The sequence below is a fragment of the Planococcus citri genome, chromosome 1 (assembly GCF_950023065.1).
Source record: "Planococcus citri chromosome 1, ihPlaCitr1.1, whole genome shotgun sequence".
In the NCBI taxonomy this organism is placed as follows: domain Eukaryota; kingdom Metazoa; phylum Arthropoda; class Insecta; order Hemiptera; family Pseudococcidae; genus Planococcus; species Planococcus citri.
The window spans coordinates 15,413,220-15,437,583 of NC_088677.1; the positions used below are offsets into that span (position 1 = coordinate 15,413,220).

Here is a 24,364-nt window from a genome sequence, read left to right on the forward strand (position 1 = left end):
GTAGCAAATTTCTCTACCAAAAACCCATTCCTATGAAAAAAATTTTTACGGTGCACGCAACCATGTTTCCGTCTTTTTCACTTTCCAATGATGTGTTTCGAAGGGTAGCTCCTTTTCGTTAAAATTTTTAATTTAATTAGTTATTTATGCATAATAAGATCATATCCTGTTTAAAAAATAAGTTATCCGTGATCAAATAATCGTGTAACGATTGATGACCTAAAGTAAGTGAACGTATCAGGTAGAAAAGTGTACCATAATCATACGCGTGTCAACCTCATAATTTCTCGTATACATTTCAATTATGTGCTTTTATTACGTTATTTTACGATATCTAGATATGTGAGAGTGTTTCTAATAATGTGTTTCTCGATTTACAGATGGTCCATCCGAAGATAATTAAAAAGGATGGAAATCCTGACCAATTCGAAACCTCCATCGCCCAAGCTCTGTTGGAGTTGGAAGTCAACAGCGATTTGAAAGCCCAGCTTAGAGAATTACACATTTCAAAAGCTAAAGAAATCGATTTATTTGGCAAAAAGGTTCGTATCACGATAACACTTTGTATTCGAAGGTTTCGTATTGTGTTTCTTATATCGATTTGCTTCGTGTTCTTTAGTCTATCATTATTTACGTGCCGATGCCTCAAAGAGGCCAATTTCAAAAAATCCAAACACGGTTAGTTCGCGAACTCGAGAAGAAATTTAGTGGGAAACACGTCGTGTTCGTCGGTGATAGAAAAATCTTACCTAAACCTACCCGAAAAACCAGAATGAAGAATAAGCAAAAAAGACCAAGAAGGTATGTATCGAAAATGTGTGTTGTGGTTTTGGTTTTTTTTTTAAATCTGTTTGTAATCATTGATTCGTATTGTTTACAGCCGTACTCTTACATCTGTTTACGACGCTATTTTAGAAGATTTAGTTTACCCTGCTGAAATTGTTGGCAAACGTATTCGAGTAAAATTAGACGGAAAACAAATCATCAAAGTTCATTTGGATAAAACCCAACAAACCAACATCGAACATAAGGTAAATTCATCCTCAATTCGAGTCTCCAGCACTCACAAATTCGTTTTTGCAGTCGATTCTGCTGTAGTAACGGCCGAACGAGTGCTATAGCCATTGATCATGTTCAACGAACTTTGTTTCGAATCGACGTTCGTTTCAACAATTGCTCAAACAGATATTGCCATTATCAGAGAGCACTTTAACGCACTCGACCGTTGATTTTTTACGGTTGGGGGTCTATCCTGGTGCTAAATTGATCGCTTCATCGTTCCATCTTCGAGCTTTATCTCATTGGTGGTCCATATGAAGTGTACATTGCTCGAATTAATATCTCTAAATGAGCTAATTTTACATCCTGAATTAATCTTCGATCAGATGCACTAAAGCGCTCTCGGCTGTTGATTCGATTACAGTTGGGTGTCTATCCTGGTGCTAAATCGATCACTTTATCGTTCCATCTTCGAGCTTTATCTCATTGGTGGTCCATATGAAGTGTACATTACTCGAATTAACATCTCTGAATGAGCTAATTTCACATCTCGAATTGATTTTCGAACAGATGCACTAAAACGCTCTCGGCTGTTGATTCGATTACAGCTGGGTGTCTATCCTGGTGCTAAATCGATCACTTTTTCGTTCCATCTTCGAGCTTTATCTCATTGGTGGTCCATATGAAGTGTACATTACTCCAATTTACATCTCAGAATGAGCTAATTTCACATCCTGAATTGATCTTCGATCAGATGCACTAAAACGCTCTCGGCTGTTGGTTCGATTACAGTTGGGTGTCTATCCTGGTGCTAAATCGATCACTTTTTCGTTCCATCTTCGAGCTTTATCTCATTGGTGGTCCATAAGAAGTGGACAATTGTTGGAAATCGTATTTTAAAATCACCCTGACCCGCCTCTGTGTTGCCTGTTCAATTATAAATAATGTCCAAGGTGTCTAACGAGGCGTATATTAAATTTCTCGCGATAGAGCTTCGATGCTTTGTGCATTTTTTGCTAGAAATTGCGAGATACACGAGTATAATAATTGAATGTTATTGTTAGATGAGCTTTTTTATTTGTATTGGTTTCTTGGTTGTAATTTGGTGTTTTTTTTTTGTGTGTGTTTTTAGGTTGAAACTTTTGCATCGGTGTACCGTAAATTAACTGGACGCGAAGTGACGTTTGAATTTCCGGAACCTTATTTGTAATCTTTCTACGATGTTTTGAAAAAAAAATTACAAGTTTTTATCTAAATTTTTGTCCGAGTCATTTTTTTATTTATGGGGTTTGTTTTTATATTGAATGAAGATGGTAGTAAAATAGATTAATGAATACTCGTAGAAAGTACGACTGTAATCGATGATGATTTAATTTTGAAATTAGATGTTCGTATTTCGATCATGTGGCTTTAGACGGAGTAATTCTTCACTCGGATGTGTTCGATTTAAAGACACGAATGTTTTGAAAAAGCTTATTCTCCTTTTATATTTTGCAACGATTTTGTTCTCAGTTCTATCTTCATACTATGCTGGTTTTTTTTTCAATACAAAATTAAATCCATCCTCTGATTAATTTTTACCTCATTCGCTGTAAATTATTCGTTTTCATGTTACAAAAATTAGCTACGATTTACGATTTTACTCTTTTCGAGAGATTTATTTCTGCAAAGTTTAACATAAAAATTAAAAAAAGTGACTAAAAAGGAACATCTAATGCTCGCAACAAAACATAAAATATACGATAATTAATTCACTATACCTATCGAAACATTTAAAATAATTTCAGGAAAAACAAAGCTTGAAATATAAAATAATAACACAATACGATTAAGTTTACATTTAAAAATACTTCGCTAAAAAGATGATCATTACTGAGGCCTTCGGCGATTGATCGGTTTTCGTTGATGAATTTCTTCGTTTGATTCTGGAATTTAAAACTTGGTGAGATCAATTTCGTTTGAATCATCTAAAGTGTAACAGCTGTGAAATAATAATACACGTTGTGAAAATTCAATTTATATTGTGAATGATCTTACCCATAATGAAAATCTATAAGTTAACCTATTTTCGGATTCCAAATCGATGATGTCCATAATTCTCAAATCTGACCTACGAATTCATAGAAATGAACGTATTTTTACTCGAGAAGTTCTAGTAAAATTGTGCAAAAATAATTTTTAATTCGAGAACTCGAAACTCACCTGATAATATTACTTTTTTCTTTTTCTTTCGCCAAATCAGTCTTTAGTTTACTAATCTCTTGTTTTAACGTCTCGATCTCCTGCCTGTGAAATCGAAAAAAAAACACCAATGAAATAGGAATAATTATACAAAATCAGTACAAATTAGAACCTATATCTGGAAAACATTCATCTTACTTTAATTTTAAGTTTTCGCGTTCGGCTATATTACAATTCTTTTCAGCAGCCTTACATTTCTTTTCCATTCGCTGTAATTCGACGTTTTTCAGGTTTAATTCCCTGACTTTTAAATCTAATTGGCTGTTTTTCAGTTTGAGCTCGGATTCGGCTAGATTGTTTTGATTATTACGATTTCTCGCGGTGCTTCGGGTGATTCTGCCATCTTCGACGAATGGTGATGATGGTGACGATGATGAAGGTTCTTGTTGGGACATGATGTTTAATTTTATTGTATTTTTAGTGGTAACGTTCTGACGACAATGAGGACAGGAGTTTGAACTGCGTAATGAAAAATAATTCAATTTTATTACCGAGTTATCCTGCGTATTAGGAAAATTTGAACGAATAAAAATAAGATGTAGGTACCTTTGTATCCATTGATCGAGACATTCGTGGTGGAAAACGTGTCCACATTGGGTAGCGTCGACCATTTCCGATTCTTCGCCGGTGAATAAAAAATCAAAACAAATTGTACACGATAAATTCATGATTATTTTTCGCGATACCTGATTGATTAGTGTTTAAAATGAATATATTAAATTTGTATAAATTGTGCGATCAAATTCACGTTAAATGCACTCGAATATTCGTTTCTATCGAAAATTAGGATCGGTCAGTTCGAAACTTGACAGCTAACGATGAAATTAAACGTATCACGACTGCTCTTTAGCATTCAATCAACAAAACTGATCGTCTCTTGTATTTTTATCAGCGAAGCAAGTTTATTCAAGTCGAACTGTGTTGGTTCGTTTGATTACCTAGAATTCACGTTGACGATGACGAGTAAAAATGTATGAAAGAATGGAAGGAAAGTTGAGTTGGATTTTTGTTTTTTGCAACGATTATAGCGGTAAATAATGAATGAGTGAGTTTATGTTGAGCTGTCACCCAAGGCCCTCAAGGGTTCTCTTACTTTTGAGAAAAAATCGTTTACTGCGCACTTGTGAGATTGGTTCCTTTGTTCAGATTCATTATCTCAACTTTTTTTATGCATTAGAATAATTATCAAAAGATTTTGAATTTTTTTGTGCAAAAACAAGATTAGAATTACGACGAAAATTTGGAAATTGCCCTTCTAAACTTGAGCAGTCAAGTTTGTACTGCATAGTACTTTACTTTGTACTTGAATTACTGAAACAAAAGTTTTTTTTTTTTACATTTCGAAAAAAAAAATGTTCAACAATAAAAAATTAATTTAGGTACTTTGATTTTTTTTCTCAAAACACAAGAAATGGCCAGTAGGTGGTAGGTCTAGGTACCTACCTACAGTAAAAACGTCTCGTTACTGTTAGTCGGGGAGCCCGTTTAAGGATCTATTGCACTTCCCCTCGATCCTCTGGGGCAGGTTTTTTCTTAAAGGAGGAGTCCTAAGGAACATTTCTAGCCCTTGTACTCAAAACAAAAGTGGCCCTACTTACAAAATGGCGGCCATTTTGATTGACAGGTGAGCCGAAATCGCAGATTTCGCGTTCCAACATAGGACTTGCACGAAATTTTTCAAACTGTACAAAGGTAGATCGAAAGATCAGGCAAAAATTTATCATCTGTCAAAATTTCAAGTGCTAAAGTGCGTTTTTCGATTTTTGGTGAATTTTTGAAAATCAAATTCAGGCCAAAAATAAGGAAAAAAATCAAAATTTTACCAAATTGACCAAGAAAGCTGAAATTTGGAATATACCCTATTTTCGACATGCCAAATCGATTGGAAACTGTTTCAAACCGTTTTGAGCAGTTCTGGAGCCTCCAGCAGAATTTTGAAACTCGAAATTTTGACAAAATTTCATGAAATGGAGTTGGATAACCGAAATTTACTCGACAAACTAATTTCAATATGCTACGAAGTCAACTCCATAAGGATTTCAAGTCGTTTTGGAGCCTCCAGCGATTTTTTGAAAATTACTGGAGCCTCCAGCAGATTTTTGAAACTTGAAATTTGGAAAAATTTCATCAAACGAAGATGGAAAGTCGAAATTCATTCTGCAAACTAATTTCAATTAGCTACGAAGTCGACTGCAGGGGGATTTCAAGTCGTTTTGGAGCTTCCAGCGACTTTTTGAAAGTTCGTATGGCGTTTTTTTGAAAATTGAAATTTCCAAAAAGTAGCTGGAAGTTTCAAAACCATTTGAAACCACCATATAGTCGACTTCATATTGCATTGAAATTAGTTTGCGAAGTAAATTTCAGCTTGCCAACTCCATTTGGTAAAATGTTGCGGGAATTTCAAGTTTCAAAAATCTACTGGAGGCTCCAGTAATTTTCAAAAAGTCGCTGGGGGCTCCAAAACGTCTTGAACCCACCTGAAGTCGTCTTCTGAAGGTGTTAAAATTAGAGTGTAGTGTAAATTTCAGCGCTCCATCTCCATTTTGAAATTTCAAGTTTCAAAAATCTGCTGGAGACTTTAGTCATTTTCAAAAAATCACTGGAGGCTCCAAAACGACTTGAAATCCCCCTGCAGTTGACTTCGTAGCATGTTGAAATTAGTTGCAGAATAAATTTCAGCTTTCCAACTCCATTTTGATGAAATTTTGAGTTTCAAAAATCTGCTGGAGGCTCCAGAACTGCTCAAACCGGTTTGAAACAGTTTCCAATCGATTTTGCATGTCGAAAATAGGGTATATCCCAAATTTCAGCTTTCCAGGTCAATTTGGTAAAATTTTGATTTTTTCCACTCATTTTTGGCCTGAATTTGATTTTCAAAAATTCACCAAAAATCGAAAAACGCACTTTAGCACTTGAAATTTTGACAGGAGATAAATTTTTGGCTGATCATTTTTTGAATTTTGGGCCCAATAACTGAATGGCTTTATAGTAAATATAAGAACCAAATATAAAACATTAGTAATGAACAGATTGATTATCAAGATCGTAATGAATGTTTATTTACGCAACGCGATTCAAGAAGTTACAACCGAAAGAACGCCAATGCTAAATAGCCAATAATATGTGACGCTACATATACATCCCCCCTTTAAAATAAATAATGAATAAATTATTAGATATTATAATACAACTGATTTCTTAAAAAAGCTTAAGTTTAGGAATGATCTGAATTACATAAATAAGCTGGCTTTAAACGATCTACAGAAACATTAACATGTTTACCTTTAATCAAAATTTCAAAATTTTCATCATTTTTTTTAACAACTTTGAAAGGTCCTAAATAAGGTTGTTGAAATGAAGTTTTTACTTTATCATCTCTAAGAAAAACATAATCAGCAGAGTGTAAGTCTTTTGGAACATAAAAAATTTTGTTTTTTGATAAATGATGAAAAGTTGGAGCAGGACTCAAAGAATTCATCTTTTCACGCAAATTAGAAAGAAATCCTTCTGTATCATGGATATGATTAGAAGGAGCAATAAATTCACCAGGAAGACGTAGAGTAGTACCATAAATCATTTCAACTTATCCTATTCCGACTAGAGTTGATCAACTACGTAGTTTTTTAGGTATAGTTAATTACTATAATCGATTTATACCTCATATGGCAGAATTACAAATTCCTTTACAGAAATTAATTGCTGGTTGTAAGAAAAATGATAGATCTCTCATTCAATGGAATGATATTTTAGATGATGCATTTCAGAAATTGAAACTTGGTTTAGCTTCTAAAGTATTATTGGTCCATCAATCTCCTGATGCTCAGTTATCAATCATGGTGGATGCCTCAGAGTTTGGTATTGGAGGAGTAATTCCAACATCTATAAACTAAGAGAGGTTGTCTCATAACCCGTATCCGGCGTTGGCGCCTGGGAACAGTCCCCGCTTTTCCGCACCGCGGAGCGTGACGTCACTGGAGGAAGCCAACTTCTTACTGAAGCGGTAATAGCCCATTTTTCGTGGTTTTTTCGATTTTTTGGACAAACGAAGGGGTTTGGGTAAAATTTTAATAGAACTTAATTTCAAGATATTCAAATTTTCTATCGATTGGTGTAAAATTTATTGAATTTCGTGGAATAATGACGATTTTACGAGCATTTTTATTCGTGAAGTTTCACCAAGTGTTCAATTTAAATTGAAATTAATCGAAATTTTCAGTGAACACCTACGTATTTTAAAAATCCAAAATGTTCAGAATTTTGTGCTCTTTAATATGGTCTATCATTAAAAGCCCTAGCTTCTAACAATAAAAAGTTTTCAAAGTTTGAATAAGTAAAAACATGCTGTGCACTATATAGACATTCGGATTGGAATCAAAAATGCACAAAATTTTCAGTGGATACACTAGTATTTTAAAAATTAATAATGGCCATAATTTTATTCTCTGTAGCGTGGTTTTTCATTCGAAAACTAAGCAATTACCGTTCAAAAGTTGCTATCAAGGTTCAAATTATTATACACACAGCTAATGAAAAAAAAAGAGAACTTCAGCGATCTTTTTAGTTTTTTTTTCTCTCGAAAAACGCAATTCATCTGTTAGAAAAATTCTATAGAATGAGATTATGATTAATAATTAAATAGTTCATTTCAATATTCATCCATCTATTAGCAAAAATCAGGAATTCAAATACAGAAATAAAGATACTTTTACAAAAACACAGAAGATACAAAAAGTTGAACGAAAAATAAATATTAATAACCAACGAATCACTGAACTCTGAAGAAAGGAAAAAGAAAAAGGATGATTGATGATATGATATTATATTTCTGTATCTATTAGTCTTTTATCTGCATACTTTGATACTGCCGATCACACTGAATGACTGAAACAAAGCAAAAAAACATCATCAGGTTCAGAATATTTATTCAGTGTTGTTCAAGATAATATCAAATATGTAATGAAATAAATCACATCACGAAAATGCATTTTCATATTTCATCTTTTACTGAAATATTATGAAAATCAGAAATCCGTCATCCGTCACCACTTTCTACAAATCTACGTACGGAATTGTACCAACAATTAGCGAAAAAACACAGATCTAAGTTTTCACAAATTTCCCAAAGATGAGACATTAAGCAAAATTTGGATCCAGAAATGTAATTGATTAGATAAAAATCAATTTAGAATCAAGTAAGCAGCAATAAAAATGTAATGTGAATCATAATCATGATAGTGTCATTACAACCAAGCCCCCAGCCCGTTCAATTTTATTCTAGCAGTTGGCACGAATATGTTCAGCTCATTTAGTAGAGACAGATTTTGAATATGAACATGACTTGAAAAGTGAGCTGCAAAAACTTGATAAAATTGTCTTAATTGTCCATCCAAAAGAGAGCTAGAAAGAGATGCTGTGTTATCAGTCAACTTACACAGCTTACACTTACCCAAAGAAACTCCCGCATCTTCAGCAGCAGTTCAGCAGAACGAACGAATGGAACTGAAACGAAAGAAAACAGTTCAGTTAACAATTTACATCACGTTCAATAATAATAATTTGAAGCAGAAAATATCCAATGAAAAAAATCAGATCTCAATCTCATTATAAACAACTGCTCGGAATGTTACAATATGAATACATATAATTAAGCCGAATCGATGTTACGTACCAAATAGAATGTTTCTTCTTCTGCTTCAATTCATTTCTTCTTCGATTAAATATATTAATTAATTAAATGCAACGGATTTTTGAAAAAATGATTCGTAAAAATTTAATCAACACCGCTCAACTCCATTATCACAGTGCAAAATTATGTAAACAAGCAATACCTACTTATTTTCTTTCCTCCAGTGACGTCACGCGAGTCGATGGGCGATTGAAAAATTTTTTACCTATCTTCTAAAATGAGACAACCTCTCTTAGTTTATAGATGTTGTAATTCAACAGCTTGTTGATAATAATTGGCAACCTTTAGCATTTTTCTCTAGGAAACTATCCCCTTCTCAACTCAACTATAGTGTTTATGACAAGGAATTGTTGGCTATTTTTGAAACAATTAAACACTTTCAATATTTATTAGAAGGCAGGAATTTCTATATATTCACTGATCACAAACCTTTAACATATGTATTTCATCAAAAACTAAGTAAAGCTTCTCCTCGACAGTTGCGACAGTTGGACTTTATATCACAATTTTCCACAGATATTCGTCATATATCTGGTCAAAATAATGTTGTCGCTGATGCTCTTTCGAGAATTGAAACAATTACAACACCTGATGTGATTAATTATACAGAATTAGCAATTGCTCAAGCTAATGATGTTGAATTTCGAAGCTTGTTGGAAAATAATTCAAAATCTTCTCTAACTCTTGTCCCATGTACGTTACATGATTCAGAAAAAACACTATATTGTGATATTTCTACAGGTCGTTATAGGCCTTTTGTTCCGCTTCTGTTTCGCCGTAAAATTTTTGACACTTTTCATAATTTAAACCATCCTGGTGTTAGAGCTTCACGTAAAATTATATCTCAACGTTATGTTTGGCCGAGTATCAATAAAGATATTAATCATTGGGTAAGACAATGTATTTCATGTCAAAGGTCAAAAATTCATAAGCATACTCAAACAGAATTGTCCAATTTTCCTGTATTGTCAGAACGTTTTCATCATATTCATATTGACTTAGTTGGACCCTTACCTTCATGCGATGGCTTTAGATATTGTTTAACAGCAATTGATCGTTTTTCTCGTTGGCCTGAAGTTTTTCCAATTAAAGATCAAACTGCTGAGACAGTTGCAAAAACATTATTTCAAGGTTGGTTCTGTAGATTTGGCATTCCATTGAAAATCACTACTGATCAAGGTCGTCAGTTTGAATCTAACCTTTTTCGATCTTTAGCATGTTTAATGGGTACCAAAGTTATCCACACTACAGCTTTTCATCCATCCTCCAATGGTCTTATAGAACGGTTTCATAGAACTTTGAAACAAGCCATAAAATGCAAATATACTAATAATTGGGTAGAACTTCTTCCATCAATTTTATTAGGGCTTCGCTGTTCTATCAAAGAAGACTTGAACACTTGCCCAGCTGAAATGATTTATGGTACTACTCTACGTCTTCCTGGTGAATATATGTAGCGTCACATATTATTGGCTATTTAGCATTGGCGTTCTTTCATATTTTTCAATATTTGTGATGGTTTTGAATCATCATTGGAATTGGTTTGAAGTAACTTACGAGCAAGCTCGTCTTCACTGTCAGCAAATGACTCGATTAATCTTGTTTTCAAAGTTTCATATTTACCTTGATTAGGCGGATTGAGAACAATATCACTTACTGCATTTAGAATTTCGCTTTCAATATGTCCTACCACGGTGTTGTATTTTGTAAGATCAGAAACAATATTTGCATTTGAAAACTGCGACTCTATTTGCGCAAACCATAATCTGGGATTGATCTTCCAAAACGGAGGACATTTAATGGCGACTCTTGCAACATGCAATTGTTGTTGATCATTTGCGTCTTCTAATACTTCTCCGTCACCAGGCATTTTATTTTGAATCGGGGTCACCAAATATAGTAAATATAAGAACCAAATATAAAACATTAGTAATGAACAGATTGATTATCAAGATCGTAATGAATGTTTATTTACGCAACGCGATTCAAGAAGTTACAACCGAAAGAACGCCAATGCTAAATAGCCAATAATATGTGACGCTACAGCTTTTTAGATTTGCAGGCTCAAAATTGGACTCAAATTCAAAAAAACAAGACTCGTGGCTAGAAAATATGATTCCCAAAGTTGTAGCTGCTTAATCGCGATTTTCGACCTTTTTTTTTGGGACAATTTTTTAAAATTTTGGGCCCAAAAAATAGCTTTTTGGATTCGCAGGCTCAAAATGGCGCCCAAACTGTAGAAAAGAAGATTTGTGGGTAGAATTGATAGAAAAAATGATTTCCAAAGTTGTAGCTGCTCAATCGAAATTTTTTGACCTTTTTTGGGAACTTTTTGAAAATTTAGAATCCAAAAAATACGCTTTTGGATGCTTAGATTCGAAATTTCACTCAAACCTTATGATATGATTCCTAAAGTTGTGGCAGCTCAATTGAAATTTTTAAATCTTATCAGGACAATTTTTTGAAAATTTTGGGCCCTAGAAAAATTGCTTTTCGAATTCTCAGGCCCAAAATTGCGGCCAAACTCCAGAAACAAGACTTATTGTGGCTAGAAAATATGATTCCCAAAGTTGTACATAGCTGTTCAATCGTGTTTTTCGGCCATTTTTATTTTAGCCCCCTCAAAAAAATAGTTTTTCAGATTTTCAAGCTCAAAATTGCACCCAACTTCCAAAAACAAGATTTGTGGCTAGAAAAAATGATTTCCAAAGTTGTAGCTGCTCAATCGAAATTTTTTGACCTTTTTTGGAAACTTTTTGAAAATTTAGAATCCAAAAAATACGCTTTTAGATGCTTAGACTCGTTTCACTCAAACCTTAGGAAACTCGAAACTCAACTTGTGACTATGAAAGTATGAATAGATGAATCCGAAAGTTGTAGTTGCCTAATTACATTTTTTGACCATTTTTGGGCAATTTTGTAAATGTTTGTCTTAAAAAATAGGTAGAAGGTAGAATAATTGTGGAATCAGTTCGCGAAACTATATAAGTAGGTAGACTACCTATTGTGAAAATGTCTCTTTGGACACACTTTTATTAAATTTCTTCCTCTGCATAATTGTTACTGTACTACTCGTAAAACTTTTCCTTTGAGTGGTATCAAGCGTTGACTTCTGAAAGTCAAGTTTGTACTAAGCTACCATACCTAGTGTAATGATGAAATACAACGGGAAGAAATAGAGCAAAAACAAATGCATAATTTTTAACACAATAGGCAGTCTATAATTATTACCGATTTAAAACTTATAAATTGTTATGAAAAACATACCTATCACAGAAAAAAATGAATGTAAAAAATAATGAAAATTTAAATTAATGTGCCAAAGTAATTAGATATAGGTAGGTAACGTTTACGTTCATCTTGGAAATATAAATCAAATTAAATAATAACATAGGTACTTCTTTGGTTCCAAGATTAGACGTTACAAAAATTCATGATAAAAATATTCAATAGGTGATATCACAGATGGCATACTTGATTTTTTTAAAATTACAACAGATTCACTTGTTAGTGACATTTAGAACACAATAAACGAACAAAATACCTAAACTCTAAAATCAAAATGTAAACATGTAAAATAAAATACCATCTCAAACTCTTTCCTTGAATTTTTTGTGTTGTACACCATTCGTTACTTATCTATAATACCTCAATCGATTTTCTAATTCACTGACAGTTTTCCAAGTATCTTCTTTAAGAACCCTATAATAAACAGAAAAAAACCAAGTATAATACACTTAAGTATAAGCTAACATAATTATGTACTTATTCAGTTACCCTAGTAGTTTTTAAACTTACTTCAATGATTGATTTTCCAGTCCAAGTGTATATTTTTCTCGTTGTTCATTGACTAGTTGGGTATTTAGTTGATTAATTTGCATCTCAAAAGTTTGACTGAAACAAAAAGGAGAAGGAAAATAAATAAAAATCTAGCTTGACCTTTTATAGGTATCCAGGCCTAATTGTAGTTTTCAATCTCACGTTTCAATGTATTCTTTTCCAGTACAAGTAATTTTTTTTCTCGTTGTTCATTGACTAGTTGGGTATTTAGTTGATTAATTTGCATCTGAAAAGTTTGACTGAAACAAAAAGAAGAAGACAAATAAATAAAAATCTAGCTTTACCTTTTATAGGTATCCAGGCCTAATCGTAGTTTTCAATCTCACTTCAATGTATTCTTTTCCTGTACAAGTGCATATTTTTCTCGTTGTTCATTGACTAGTTGGGTATTTAGTTGATTAATTTGCATCTGAAAAGTTTGACTGAAACAAAAAGAAGAAGACAAATAAATAAAAATCTAGCTTTACCTTTTATAGGTATCCAGGCCTAATCGTAGTTTTCAATCTCACTTCAATGTATTCTTTTCCTGTACAAGTGCATATTTTTCTCGTTGTTCATTGACTAGTTGGGTATTTAGTTGATTAATTTGCATCTGAAAAGTTTGACTGAAACAAAAAGAAGAAGACAAATAAATAAAAATCTAGCTTTACCTTTTATAGGTATCCAGGCCTAATCGTAGTTTTCAATCTCAGTTCAATGTATTCTTTTCCTGTACAAGTGCATATTTTTCTCGTTGTTCATTGACTAGTTGGGTATTTAGTTGATTAATTTGCATCTGAAAAGTTTGACTGAAACAAAAAGGAGAAGGCAAATAAATAAAAATCTAGCTTTACCTTTTATAGGTATCCAGGCCTAATCTTATAGTTTTCAATCTCACTTCAATGTATTCTTTTCCAGTACAAGTGCATATTTTTCTCGTTGTTCATTGACTAGTTGGGTATTTAGATTATTAATTTGCATCTGAAAAGTTTGACTGAAACAAAAAGGAGAAGTCAAATCGATAAAAATCTAGCTTAACCTTTTATAGGTATCCAGGCCTAATCGTAGTTTTCAATCTCACTTCAATGTATCCTTTTCCAGTACAAGTGTATAGTTTTTTCGTTGTTCGGTGACCAGTTTGTCTTTCAGTTCGTTGATTTCTTTCTGAAAAGTTCGTCTGCAGCAGAAATAAGAAATACCTACATAGATTAAGATAAAGATCTAAATTATGATGACTTATACTGGTACCTAGATTTATTCAATCTCACCTCAATGTTTCATTTTCCAGTACGAGTGCATCGTTCCGTTGTTTATTGTCCAGGTAGACTGTTGATAGCTCATTAATAACCTGGATAGCTTGTCTGTAGCAGAAATAAGGAGTAGATTAAAATATGTACCTAGAAATTAAGATTCATCCTCTTATACCTAATTTTATTCAATCTCACCTCGATGTTTTGTTTTCCCGTACAAGTGCCCGGTTAGTCCATTGTTCGGCGACCTGTTGGACTTTTAGTGTCTCATTTTTTATCTGAATAGTTCGTCTGCAACAGAAATGAATAAATTAAGAAAAAAAATTGAGCTTAAACTTAGCTATAGTAGGTATGGTATGCATAAATTATTAGCTCGTCATTTTACCTTAATTTTTCACATTCTGAGATTGCACTTGTATTTTGTTGTAAAAGTACATCATAAATTCTAGTTTGTGTGTCCAATTGAGTCCTCAGATCTAATTCGACATTCGTAAGATGTTTCACACGATTCTCCAACTCCTTAAACTGTACCATACTCTGAACTTCAGATGTTTCTCCAATGAGTAAATTTAACTTGAATACGTCATTATATCCCAGATAATTACGGCAGTGAGGGCATGTTCTTGATCTGCAATAAAATAATAAAACGAAAGTCAAACTCTCAACAAGGTACCCATCCATATCCTGATTCGCACTTTAAACGTTCTTACATTAAGAAAAAAGAAAACATGATCAGAATTACCTTTCCATCCATTGGACAAGACACTGGTTATGGTACACATGACCACAACTTGTTGAACATATGGATTGATCATCTCCAGTGGTAAATAAGTCTCCATAACAAATGGTGCAGGATATATTGATATTCATTTTAGCAAGACAATAATTCAACGTTTTACAATCAACACAACACTCCTATAATGAATTAAAATTCAAATGCATAAAAATTTTTAAAATAAACACTGCGGTCACTTTGAAACTTGACAATTGAAGACGCAATTAAACGTATCGACCACTCTTCAGTGTTCAATCAACATAACTAAACTACTCTTCTCACTTATGTTAGGTATAATCAGCATAGCAAGTTTATTCAATTCAAACGTTGTTCGTTTATTTGATAAGGGATCCACTTGTGCGAGTATAGATGCATCTAACCTAACTACCTACTTAGGTAGGTAATGAAAGAGACAAAGAATCGAACGAAAATTGAGTTTGAATTTACTTTTGCGAAAATTAGAGCTGTAAATCATGAATGATTATCTCTTTTAACCTTTTGCGAGTGTTCGCGTCTGGTAACCTACTACCTTTAGCAAAATACTTATTACATTTCTAACCAGAATTTTTGATTCTACTTTTCGAGATGAACAAAATATTCTTTTGCAAACTATACCATCTTTAAAATTGAAAATAAATGAATCCCTCCAGCTCATATAAATACCTATTTGAAAGTTGGAATTTGTTAACTTTGAAGATAAATTTGGTTTTTTAAATTGATTAATGCAATTCCTGGAAAGCCATATTAATACTAAGATCACACTCGAGTATTGGCTTCAAAATAATGTCCATCGAATCGAGTAAAAAGAGAATTTCGTATTTTTTGAACGTTTTACATTAAATTGGGGTAAAAAGCTGAAAGTTCTTCTCACAGTTATTTACTCGTTATTTACCATCAAACTTGAAACTCATATGTTTTTAGAGATTGCTTTATGCCGATTACTGGTGATGTTAGCTTACCTACTTTTTTAAAATTAAAAAAAAAAAATGATAACTTTTTCAATAAATTTTGATTTTTTTTTGTGCAAAAACGATTAGAATTAGGTACGACGAATATTTTTGATGAAAATTTGGAAATTGCTCTAAATCTAAAATTTAGCAGTTAAGTTTGTACCGAAATACTTCACTAGTACCTATCAAACTTAAATTACTAAAGGGTCATTCCATGTCAACTCAACCAACGTTTTTAGGTCATGTCTCATGTCCTTCGATTTCACTCAAATTTTTTTTTACAATATCTACCCACCCAATAAGTAAGAAAGCCGCAATCAGTTTGGTCCCAGCCCCCTCAGGAAGCGGGTAGGGGGGCTTCCATTATTTTCACATTGTCTCGAGGTACTCAACTTTAGCAGCCCATTCCTCCAAAACTATGATACTTTGATCAAAACTGATTTCACAGTTCGAAAGGGCATTGAATTTTGAACATTTTAAGCATTTTGAAATTTTCAAAAATTGAAAGTTGAACTTTCAATTTGAAAGTTTAAATTTCGAAATAGCGCTGTAAGTGGGAGCTACCATTTAAAATTTTGAAAAAATTTCCATAGATGTACATTTTGATACTTTTTCGAAATATTTAGGTTTGGAGATGAGACTCTTGACGGAGAGGGAGCACCCCCACCCCCAATTTTGGGTGAAACTTTCAAAAGAAAATCTGGGGCATGTGATATATCGAAATGTATGTTTTCGGCAACGTTGAACACGAATATGACGTCAAATTTTTGATAGGACCCCATCCACGGCCCCCAGCACCTCCCCAAAGTGGGTAAAAGTTCAAAAAAGTGTTTTGTTCGTGCGACACATGGAATAATATGTTTTTGGTGACGCTAAACACTAATATGACGTCAGATTGTTGATTGGACCCGCCCACGGCCCCCTGCACCTCCCCAAAGGGGGTAACCTCCACAAAAAATGGTAACATTCGTGTGACACATGAAATAGTCTGTTTTCGATATCGCTGAACACGAATATAGCCATCGTTTTTTAAATCGACCTCACCCATGGCCTCCAGAACCTCCCCCAATAGGTAAAAGTCCAAAAAAATTGTTGGGGGCCGTGGATGAGGTCCAATCAAAAATCTGACGTCATATTCGTATTCAGCATTACAAAAAACATACTATTTCATGAGTCGCACGAACAAAACACTTTCTTGAATTTTTACCCCCTTTGGGGAGGTGCCAGGGGCCGTGGATGGGGTCCTATCAAAAATCTGACGTCATATTCGTGTTCAGCGTTGCCGAAAACATACATTTCGATATATCACATGCCCCAGATTTTCTTTTGAAAATTTCACCCAAAATTGGGGGTAGGGGTGCTCCCCCTCCGTCAAGAGTCTCATCTCGAAACCTAAATATTTCGAAAAAGTATCAAAATGTACATCTATGGAAATTTTTTCAAAATTTTAAATGGTAGCTCCCACTTACAGCGCCATTTTGAAATTTGAACTTTCAAATTGAAAGTTCAACTTTCAACTTTTGAAAATTCCATAATACTTAAAAAGTTCAAAATTCAATGCCCTTTCGAACTGTGAAATCAGTTTTGATCAAAGTATCATAGTTTTGGAGGAATGGGCTGCTAAAGTCGAGTACCTCGAGACAATGTGAAAATAATGGAAGCCCCCTATCCGCCCCCTGAGGGGGCTGGGACCAAACTGATTGCGGATTTCCAACTTACTGGGTGGGTAGATATTGTAAATAAAATTTGAGCGAAATCGAAAGACATGACTTTCAAAATCGCCTTTTTTTGGTTGAGTTGACATGGAATGACCCAAAATGAAAGTTACTTTTTTAAAATTCGAAAAATATTTTTTTTACGATAAAAAATTAATTTAGGTACTTCGATTTTTTTCTCAAAACACAAAAAAAGGCCTGTAGGTACCTATAGTAAAAATGTCTCGTTACTGTAACGTAAGTTACAGTGAAAGTTGAGTTGTGTATCTTCTATACCTACCTAGTTATGGTAAAATACAACGAAAAGAAATACATATAAAGCGAAACAGACGAATAATTTTCAACATAATAGGCAGTCTACGTATATTACCGATTTCAAATTTATAAAATTATTATGAAAATTGAAAAACATAATTATACTTAGGTATTTCACATAAATAAATAATGTTAAGAAATAAAGACGATTTGAATTCATCTATCAATAGTAATTAGATGATTAATGTTTAGTGTTTACGTTCATCTTGGAAATATAAATTAAATTAAATTAAATTAGTACGAAAATTCATGATAAAAATAGGTACTCAATAGATGATGTCACAGATCGCATACTTAATCTCATAGCATCATTTTAAAAAAAAATTATCAAGTAGATAGATATAGATTCACATTGTGAGTGACATTCAAGAACTCAATAAGCAAATATAAATAAATGAAAAAAAAAACTAAATGTAATTTACGATTATTAAAATAGGTAAAATACCAGCTGACTCTTTCCTTGATTTTTTTTTGTGTTAGGTTACTGACAGCTTTCCAAGTATCTTCTTAAAGAACTCTAAACAGAACAACCAAAAAATATAAAATAAAAGGAGTAGATTATAAGATACAAATTAAGATTTATACTCGTAGTTTCATTCAATCTCACCTCGATGTTTCATTTTCCAGCACAAGTTTTATCGTTTTCCCATTGTTCGATGGCTAAATCGTCTTTTAATTTGTCAATTTTTTTCTAAAAATTTTGTCTGTAGCTGAAATAATAAGGAGATGAATAGATTACGATACCTACAAATTAAGATTTATAACTCCGTAGTTTTATTCAATCTCACCTCCATCTTTCATTTTTCCATACAAGTTTGTTTTCCTGTTTTACAATGGCTAGTTTATCTTGCAATTCTTCAATTTTTTTCTGAAAATTTGTTTGCTTGCAGCTGAAATAAAGAGTACCTAGATTAATACACGAATTAAAAATTTGCCTATTAGGTAGTTTCATTTCAATCTCACCTCAATGTTTCATTTTCCCATACAAGTTTAACGTTTTGCTGTTGTACGATGGCTAGTTTATCTTTCAAATTGTCAATTTTTTTCTGAAAATTTGTTTGCTTGCAGCTGAAATAAGGAGTAAGTAGATTAAGACACGAATTAAAATGTTGCCTATTAGGTAGTTTTATTTCAATCTCACCTCAATGTTTCATTTTCCCGTGCAAGTTTATGGTTTTCCTGTTGTTCGATGGCTAGTTCATTTTTCAATTCGTCAATTTTTTCCTGAAAGTTTGTTCGTCTGCAGCACAAAATACAAGGAGTAGATTCAGACACGAATTAAAATTTTGCCTATTAGGTAGTTTTATTCCAATCTCACCTTAATTTTTCATTTTCCCATACAAGTTTATCGTTTTCCCGTTGTTCAATGGCTAGTTCATTTTTCAATTCGTCAATTTTTTCCTGAAAGTTTGTTCGTCTGCAGCTGAAATAAGTAAGGAGTAAGTACATAGATTAAGATACGAATTAGAATTTTGCCTATTAGGTAGGTAGTTTTATTTCAATCTCACCTCAATGTTTCATTTTCCCGTGCAAGTTTACCATTTTCACGTTGTTCGATGGCTAGTTCATTTTTCAATTCGTCGATTTTTTTCTGAAAATCTCGTCTGCAGCAGAAATAATGAGGTCGAGTAGATTAAAATACCGTACAAATGAAGATTTATAACTCTTAGTTTTATTCAATCTCACCTCAATGTTTCATTTTCCTGTACAAGTGCTTCATTATCCTGTTGTTCGGTGACTAGTTGGACTTTTAGTTTCTCATTGTTTACTTCAAAAGTTCGTCTGCGACAGAAATGAGTAAAATAAGAATAAAAATTGTGCTTCAACGTAGGCACGTATTAGTTAAAATCTTCACACTAGAAAATATTACTTCGAACTTTCAACGTTCATCAATGTTGCAGTGTTCAAGTTCAATCGGTTTCTTAAATCAGTTTCAATTACCACACTTGACTGCAACTTTTTCCTGACGAAGAATAAACGTTTTTTTAAATATTGATTAGGTTACTATACCTACCTACTAAGTCAAAAATACATTTCATAAGGCTTACTTCAATTCGTTGTTTAACAAATTCTCTGTTTTGAAGTCTTGTTGTACTTTTTGCAATTCCGTTTCTTTGGCTGCTAATTCATTTTTCAAGCTGGATTCACTATGCAGAAGCGATTGTACTTTATCCTCAAGTTTCTTCTTTTCATCCCTGTCAAATTAGATACAAAAGTAGATTTGTTAGGTATTATTTTGGTCAGATGGATAGGTACATCTCGCTTAAGTACTAGTATGATAATTATACGTATTGTTTATTCACACTGCAGATTTAAATAGATACCTACCTCAATCTTTCACCAGCTGATATCGCACTTTCGTATTCAATCTCCATTGCTTGTAATTTTTCGCTAGTTTTTTCCAACTGTTCGGTCACATTAGATTCGACATTCTCGAGATATTGCACACGATGTTCCAATTCGAGTGTTTTTCTTCTGTTGAAATGTATATCGAAGAGTTCGATTAGTATAAATAATGACATTTAGATACATATTAAGCAGAGTTTGGATAAAGATAAGCTCATTTTACCTTAATTCTTCACATTCCGACTTCACATTTGTATTTTCTTGTAAAAGTAATCCATAATTTCTAGTTTCTGCGTCCAATTTTCTGCTTAAATCTAATTTGACATTCATAAGATGTATCACACGATTCTCCAACGCCTCAAATTCTACCTTACTCGGAACTGCACATGTTTCTACAATAGGTGAATTTAACTTGGATACATCATCATTCACCTCTGGATCAGTGCAGCAGTAAGGGTATGTTTCTGAGCTACAATAGAATGAAAGGAAAATCAAACTCATAACGAGGTACCTTTACCTATCCATATCTAGATTCTTACAAACGTGGGTAAGTAACTACTAACTAGGTACATAAGCGATCTTAAATGAGCAAGCAAATATGTTTCTGATCATACATTAAGAAAAAAGAAAACATGATAAGAATTACCTTCCCATACACTGGAGAAGACACTGACAATGGCACTCATTTCTATCGGTAAGTAAGTCTCCATCACAAATAGGGCAGGATATATTCATTTTAGCACGATAATTCAACGTTTCACGTAATCGACACAACACTCCTATAATGAATTAAAATTCAAAAGCGTAAAAATGTTCGAAATAAAATTCCAGCTCGTAGGTTAATACATAGGTAAATGATCACTCGTCAGTCATCACAGTGATCACACACTACGGTCACTTCGAAACTTGACGATATTGACGATAAAATTGAACGTATTATCGACCACTCTTCAGGGTTCAATCGGCATAATAACTGAAACTGAACATCTATTACAAGATAATCGTCAAGCAAGTTTATTCAGTTCAAACTTTGTTCGTTTATTTGATAAGGATTCACTTGTGCGAATAGACGCATACCTATCGACATACCTTTACCTACCTACTTAGGTAATGAACGAGTCAAAAGAGAGTGGAGTTTGAATTCTCTCTTGCGAAGATTAGATATAGATAGAGAGGTAAATTACGAATGAATTGTCTTTTTTTTAACCTTTTTCCGAGGTTTGGTGGGATTTTTCACATGAATGGTTATATTATTGTAAGGAATTCAATGATTAATTTCTCACTGGAAACTGATAAAAATACATTTCATGCAATAATAAGACAGGTACCTAGACCTGCCTACCTACTTTGAAGTCAGGAAAGCTTTGCTATGCCTTATTTGTACTTCTATATTCCTATTGAGGTTTTATACCGACTAGTAAATATTTCTGATGCATTGGAATAAGGTTAAGAGCCCAAATGTGATCAGCTCGAGGTTTTTTAAATTGATAAATGCAGCTTGGAAAGTCATAGCATAGATTACACTTCTTGGCTTCAAAATAATATTATGTAATATCAATGGAATTAAGTAAACAGAATTTTACATCTTTTGAACACTTCGTATTTTCGAAAAATAGGGAAATTTCTTTTTTAAAATTGTAATTTTTTGCCCAAAAGTGACCTATTGAGAAATTAAGAACGTACGCAAGTGGTCAAGAAAAAGCTGAACGTTCGTATACACTACATTTTTGAGCCACCGAATCAATTAGAAGCAGTTTCAAACTGTTTTGAGGAGTTCTGAAGCCTCCAGAAAATGTTTGAATGCTCGAATTTCCGTCCGAAAAATTTTACCTACCTAACAAAACTGCAAAGCTAAGCCCAAATGTGGATAAACTAGTGAAAAAAATCAAAGATACGCCACAACTCGAGTTTTAGCTGTCCAAATTAATTTTCACAGCTTTCGGGAGAAATTGAAAATCGTGTTGAAGCAGTTGGAAGTTCCAGAAAAAGCTGACCATTGTGAAATTGGGATTGGTTTTGAATAAGATGTAACACTACAGCTGGTGTTTCGTAGGTGATCTACCTCCTATCATTGGGTGAGTAGGCAACTAATGCTGAGCACGACTGTGTATGTTTGCCGACCTTTTGGATTAAAGGGAAGAACTTATGCTAACATAAGTATGGTAATTCACAGAATAATTTTAAAAAATTGATTTATGTTGGGACCACAGACCACAGTAAAAACATCATCACTTCAAAAAAATTGAAGAACATTTTAGCCCAGGCAAATTGCAGAAAAAAATGGGCGAACCCAAACATAATTGCAAACAAAGGTTTTTTTTGCTGAATATTGTCTAGGGTGGTGTGCTGAACAACATACTAAAAGTCCCCGCCCCTACCCCACGAGCTAAACCCCCCCCCCCACAGTGGATCAAAGCCCCCCAAATCAGTTTTTCATCAAGAACTCCTGAAATATTGAATTTTGAGTAAAATGAGCCCAGTGATCATTTCATCTCCTCCCCAATACCTATAAAATGAGCTATCAACCAACTCCCTAGTCTCAAGGAGGGTGGCGCTACGACCCCTCAAAGTGATGTGAGTTCAATAATTTTACATTTTATGATTTGGGACTTTTAACCTGTTCTAATTGATAAAATGAAGTCAAACTTAGGGAATGGGATTCTTTTGGGAGCTAGAGTTGACCTCTGGAGTGGGGAGGGTCAAAGTTAAAAATTACAGAAAGGTAATTTTTTAGGAGGGGCATAACATGACCCCAAATGGTTTAAAAGGGTCCAAAATCATACCATCGGACAGTACCCTATCTGTGATCAACATATCCAAATTTCAGCTTCCTAGGTCATCCCTACCCCATTTAAAGCGGAATTAAGCTATAAATCCTCTTATTTTGCCCCTATTTTCGGTTTTTTCCATCTTAAAAGGAGTGGGGATGACCTAGGAAGCTAAAATTTGGATATGTTGATCACAGATAGGGTACTGTCCGATGGTATGATTTTGGACTCTTTTCATCCATTTGGGGTCATGTTATGCCCCTCCAAAAAAATTACCTTTCTATAATTTTCAGCTTTGACCCTCCCCACTGCAGAGGTCAACTCTAGCTCTCAAAAGAATCCCATTCCCCAAGTTTGACTTCATTTTATCAATTAGCACAGGTTACAAGTCCCAAATCATAAAATGTAAAATTATTGAAATCACATCACTTTGAGGGGTCGTAGCGCCACCCCCCTTGAGGCTAGGGAGTTGGTCGATAGCTCATTTGATAGGTATTGGGGGAGGAGATGAAATGATCACTGGGCTCATTTTACTCAAAATTCAATATTTCAGGAGTTCTTGATGAAAAACTGATTTTGGGGGCTTTGATCCACTGTGGGGGGCGGGTTAGCTCATGGGGTAGGGGCGGGGACTTTTAGTATGTTGTTCAGCACACCACCCTAGACAATATTCACCAAAAAAACCTTTGTTTGTAATTATGTTTGGGTCAAATTGCATATTGACTGCGCTATTTCGGTAAAAAATGATTGATACAAAATATAGGTGCCCATTTTATGCTCAATAATTATTCTATACAACACCAATTGGTAAACTTGTCCAGAACTCGTACGTTCCTTTGTATAAATCAGTTTCCATCGAACCATTCACGTTGATACAAAGGTATTCAATTCTGTCAGAAATCATAGGTTTCCAATAATCCATTACGTATCTTCGTTAATTTCAAGTGGATAATTTGGATTTCTACGACAATATCGAGTAAACGAAACATTAAAATGAGTTTATTTAAATGTGTAGTGATTAGTTTTCTCAATTAGGTGTTATCAAAATGTATCGATAACCAAACGAACCCAGTTTGGACGAAGTTTACCCATCTTTTGACCAATTCTTCACTAAACATGTGATATAGGCGAGTCAGCGAAGTATGAGACTTTTCTGTGTAATAAACCAATGCCATGTCATCTCCATGGCTTATCCCTAAAATAAAAATATGTCGACATGATCAGAGATGAAGGGAGCCTCGTATAATTTCTCAAATGATACCTAGGTAGGTATATATTTATTAAGTCTTCCTCTGAGGTCAATAAATATCTGAAGGTATATCTCAAGCATGGTGAAAAATTTTCGGACCATAGATGAAAATTGAAAGAACCAAAAATATGTTCTAGATGAAATTTGCTATTCTGTGGCGCAAAGTGCAAGTCTCTGCCTATCACTAGATCACGGTTCTCGACTTACGCAAAATTGAACTTTCTAACCAACATCGATAAAAAAAATGTTTC

General features: G+C 33.7%; 5 protein-coding genes and 1 long non-coding RNA gene across 10 annotated transcripts; 1 reads left to right on the top strand and 5 right to left on the bottom strand.

The window, feature by feature from the left end:
* Window positions 1–52: 52 nt before the first annotated feature.
* LOC135848104 (small ribosomal subunit protein eS7-like) lies at window positions 53–2,255 on the top strand. Its single transcript, XM_065367892.1, has 5 exons — window positions 53–224; window positions 381–542; window positions 620–801; window positions 881–1,031; window positions 2,132–2,255. The coding sequence occupies exons 2-5, from the start codon at window positions 381–383 to the stop codon at window positions 2,207–2,209; spliced, it is 573 nt and encodes a 190-aa protein (XP_065223964.1). The 5' UTR covers window positions 53–224; the 3' UTR covers window positions 2,210–2,255.
* A 374-nt stretch (window positions 2,256–2,629) lies between these two features.
* LOC135848086 (E3 ubiquitin-protein ligase trul-1-like) lies at window positions 2,630–4,169 on the bottom strand. 3 transcript variants are annotated; one of them, XM_065367864.1, is made up of 5 exons: window positions 3,787–4,169; window positions 3,379–3,699; window positions 3,202–3,285; window positions 3,037–3,109; window positions 2,630–2,966 (listed from the first exon to the last, which is right to left on the bottom strand). In XM_065367864.1, exons 1-5 carry the CDS (start codon window positions 3,906–3,908, stop codon window positions 2,772–2,774), a joined length of 795 nt encoding a protein of 264 aa, XP_065223936.1. In that variant the 5' UTR covers window positions 3,909–4,169; the 3' UTR covers window positions 2,630–2,771. The 3 variants fall into 3 exon arrangements, with proteins under 3 accessions (XP_065223936.1, XP_065223942.1, XP_065223951.1); XM_065367870.1 differs by having other exon boundaries at window positions 2,630–2,924; window positions 3,787–4,167; XM_065367879.1 differs by having other exon boundaries at window positions 2,697–2,980; window positions 3,062–3,109; window positions 3,787–4,151.
* A 3,714-nt stretch (window positions 4,170–7,883) lies between these two features.
* LOC135848122 (uncharacterized) lies at window positions 7,884–9,119 on the bottom strand. Its single transcript, XR_010559313.1, has 3 exons — window positions 8,909–9,119; window positions 8,687–8,739; window positions 7,884–8,121 (listed from the first exon to the last, which is right to left on the bottom strand). It is a non-coding gene; the product is annotated as an uncharacterized LOC135848122 (long non-coding RNA).
* Window positions 9,120–10,403: 1,284 nt separating this feature from the next.
* On the bottom strand, window positions 10,404–10,853 carry LOC135831195 (uncharacterized). Its single transcript, XM_065343501.1, has one exon. The coding sequence runs from the start codon at window positions 10,851–10,853 to the stop codon at window positions 10,404–10,406; it is 450 nt and encodes a 149-aa protein (XP_065199573.1).
* Window positions 10,854–12,121: 1,268 nt separating this feature from the next.
* Window positions 12,122–15,061, bottom strand: LOC135848129 (E3 ubiquitin-protein ligase TRAIP-like). Of its 2 annotated transcripts, XM_065367925.1 has the most exons (12): window positions 14,738–15,061; window positions 14,381–14,623; window positions 14,191–14,286; window positions 14,014–14,106; window positions 13,827–13,922; window positions 13,644–13,739; window positions 13,459–13,554; window positions 13,276–13,371; window positions 13,093–13,188; window positions 12,908–13,005; window positions 12,725–12,820; window positions 12,122–12,628 (listed from the first exon to the last, which is right to left on the bottom strand). In XM_065367925.1, exons 1-11 carry the CDS (start codon window positions 14,863–14,865, stop codon window positions 12,789–12,791), a joined length of 1,170 nt encoding a protein of 389 aa, XP_065223997.1. In that variant the 5' UTR covers window positions 14,866–15,061; the 3' UTR covers window positions 12,122–12,628; window positions 12,725–12,788. The 2 variants fall into 2 exon arrangements, with proteins under 2 accessions (XP_065223997.1, XP_065224004.1); XM_065367932.1 differs by lacking the exon at window positions 13,644–13,739.
* A 2,720-nt stretch (window positions 15,062–17,781) lies between these two features.
* LOC135848139 (myosin-6-like) lies at window positions 17,782–21,090 on the bottom strand. Of its 2 annotated transcripts, XM_065367945.1 has the most exons (13): window positions 20,743–21,088; window positions 20,320–20,565; window positions 20,079–20,225; window positions 19,799–19,945; window positions 19,621–19,713; window positions 19,437–19,532; window positions 19,259–19,354; window positions 19,069–19,173; window positions 18,892–18,990; window positions 18,714–18,818; window positions 18,539–18,640; window positions 18,358–18,460; window positions 17,782–18,267 (listed from the first exon to the last, which is right to left on the bottom strand). In XM_065367945.1, exons 1-12 carry the CDS (start codon window positions 20,829–20,831, stop codon window positions 18,442–18,444), a joined length of 1,344 nt encoding a protein of 447 aa, XP_065224017.1. In that variant the 5' UTR covers window positions 20,832–21,088; the 3' UTR covers window positions 17,782–18,267; window positions 18,358–18,441. The 2 variants fall into 2 exon arrangements, with proteins under 2 accessions (XP_065224017.1, XP_065224025.1); XM_065367953.1 differs by lacking the exon at window positions 18,714–18,818 and having other exon boundaries at window positions 20,743–21,090.
* Between the last annotated feature and the right edge of the window lie 3,274 nt (window positions 21,091–24,364).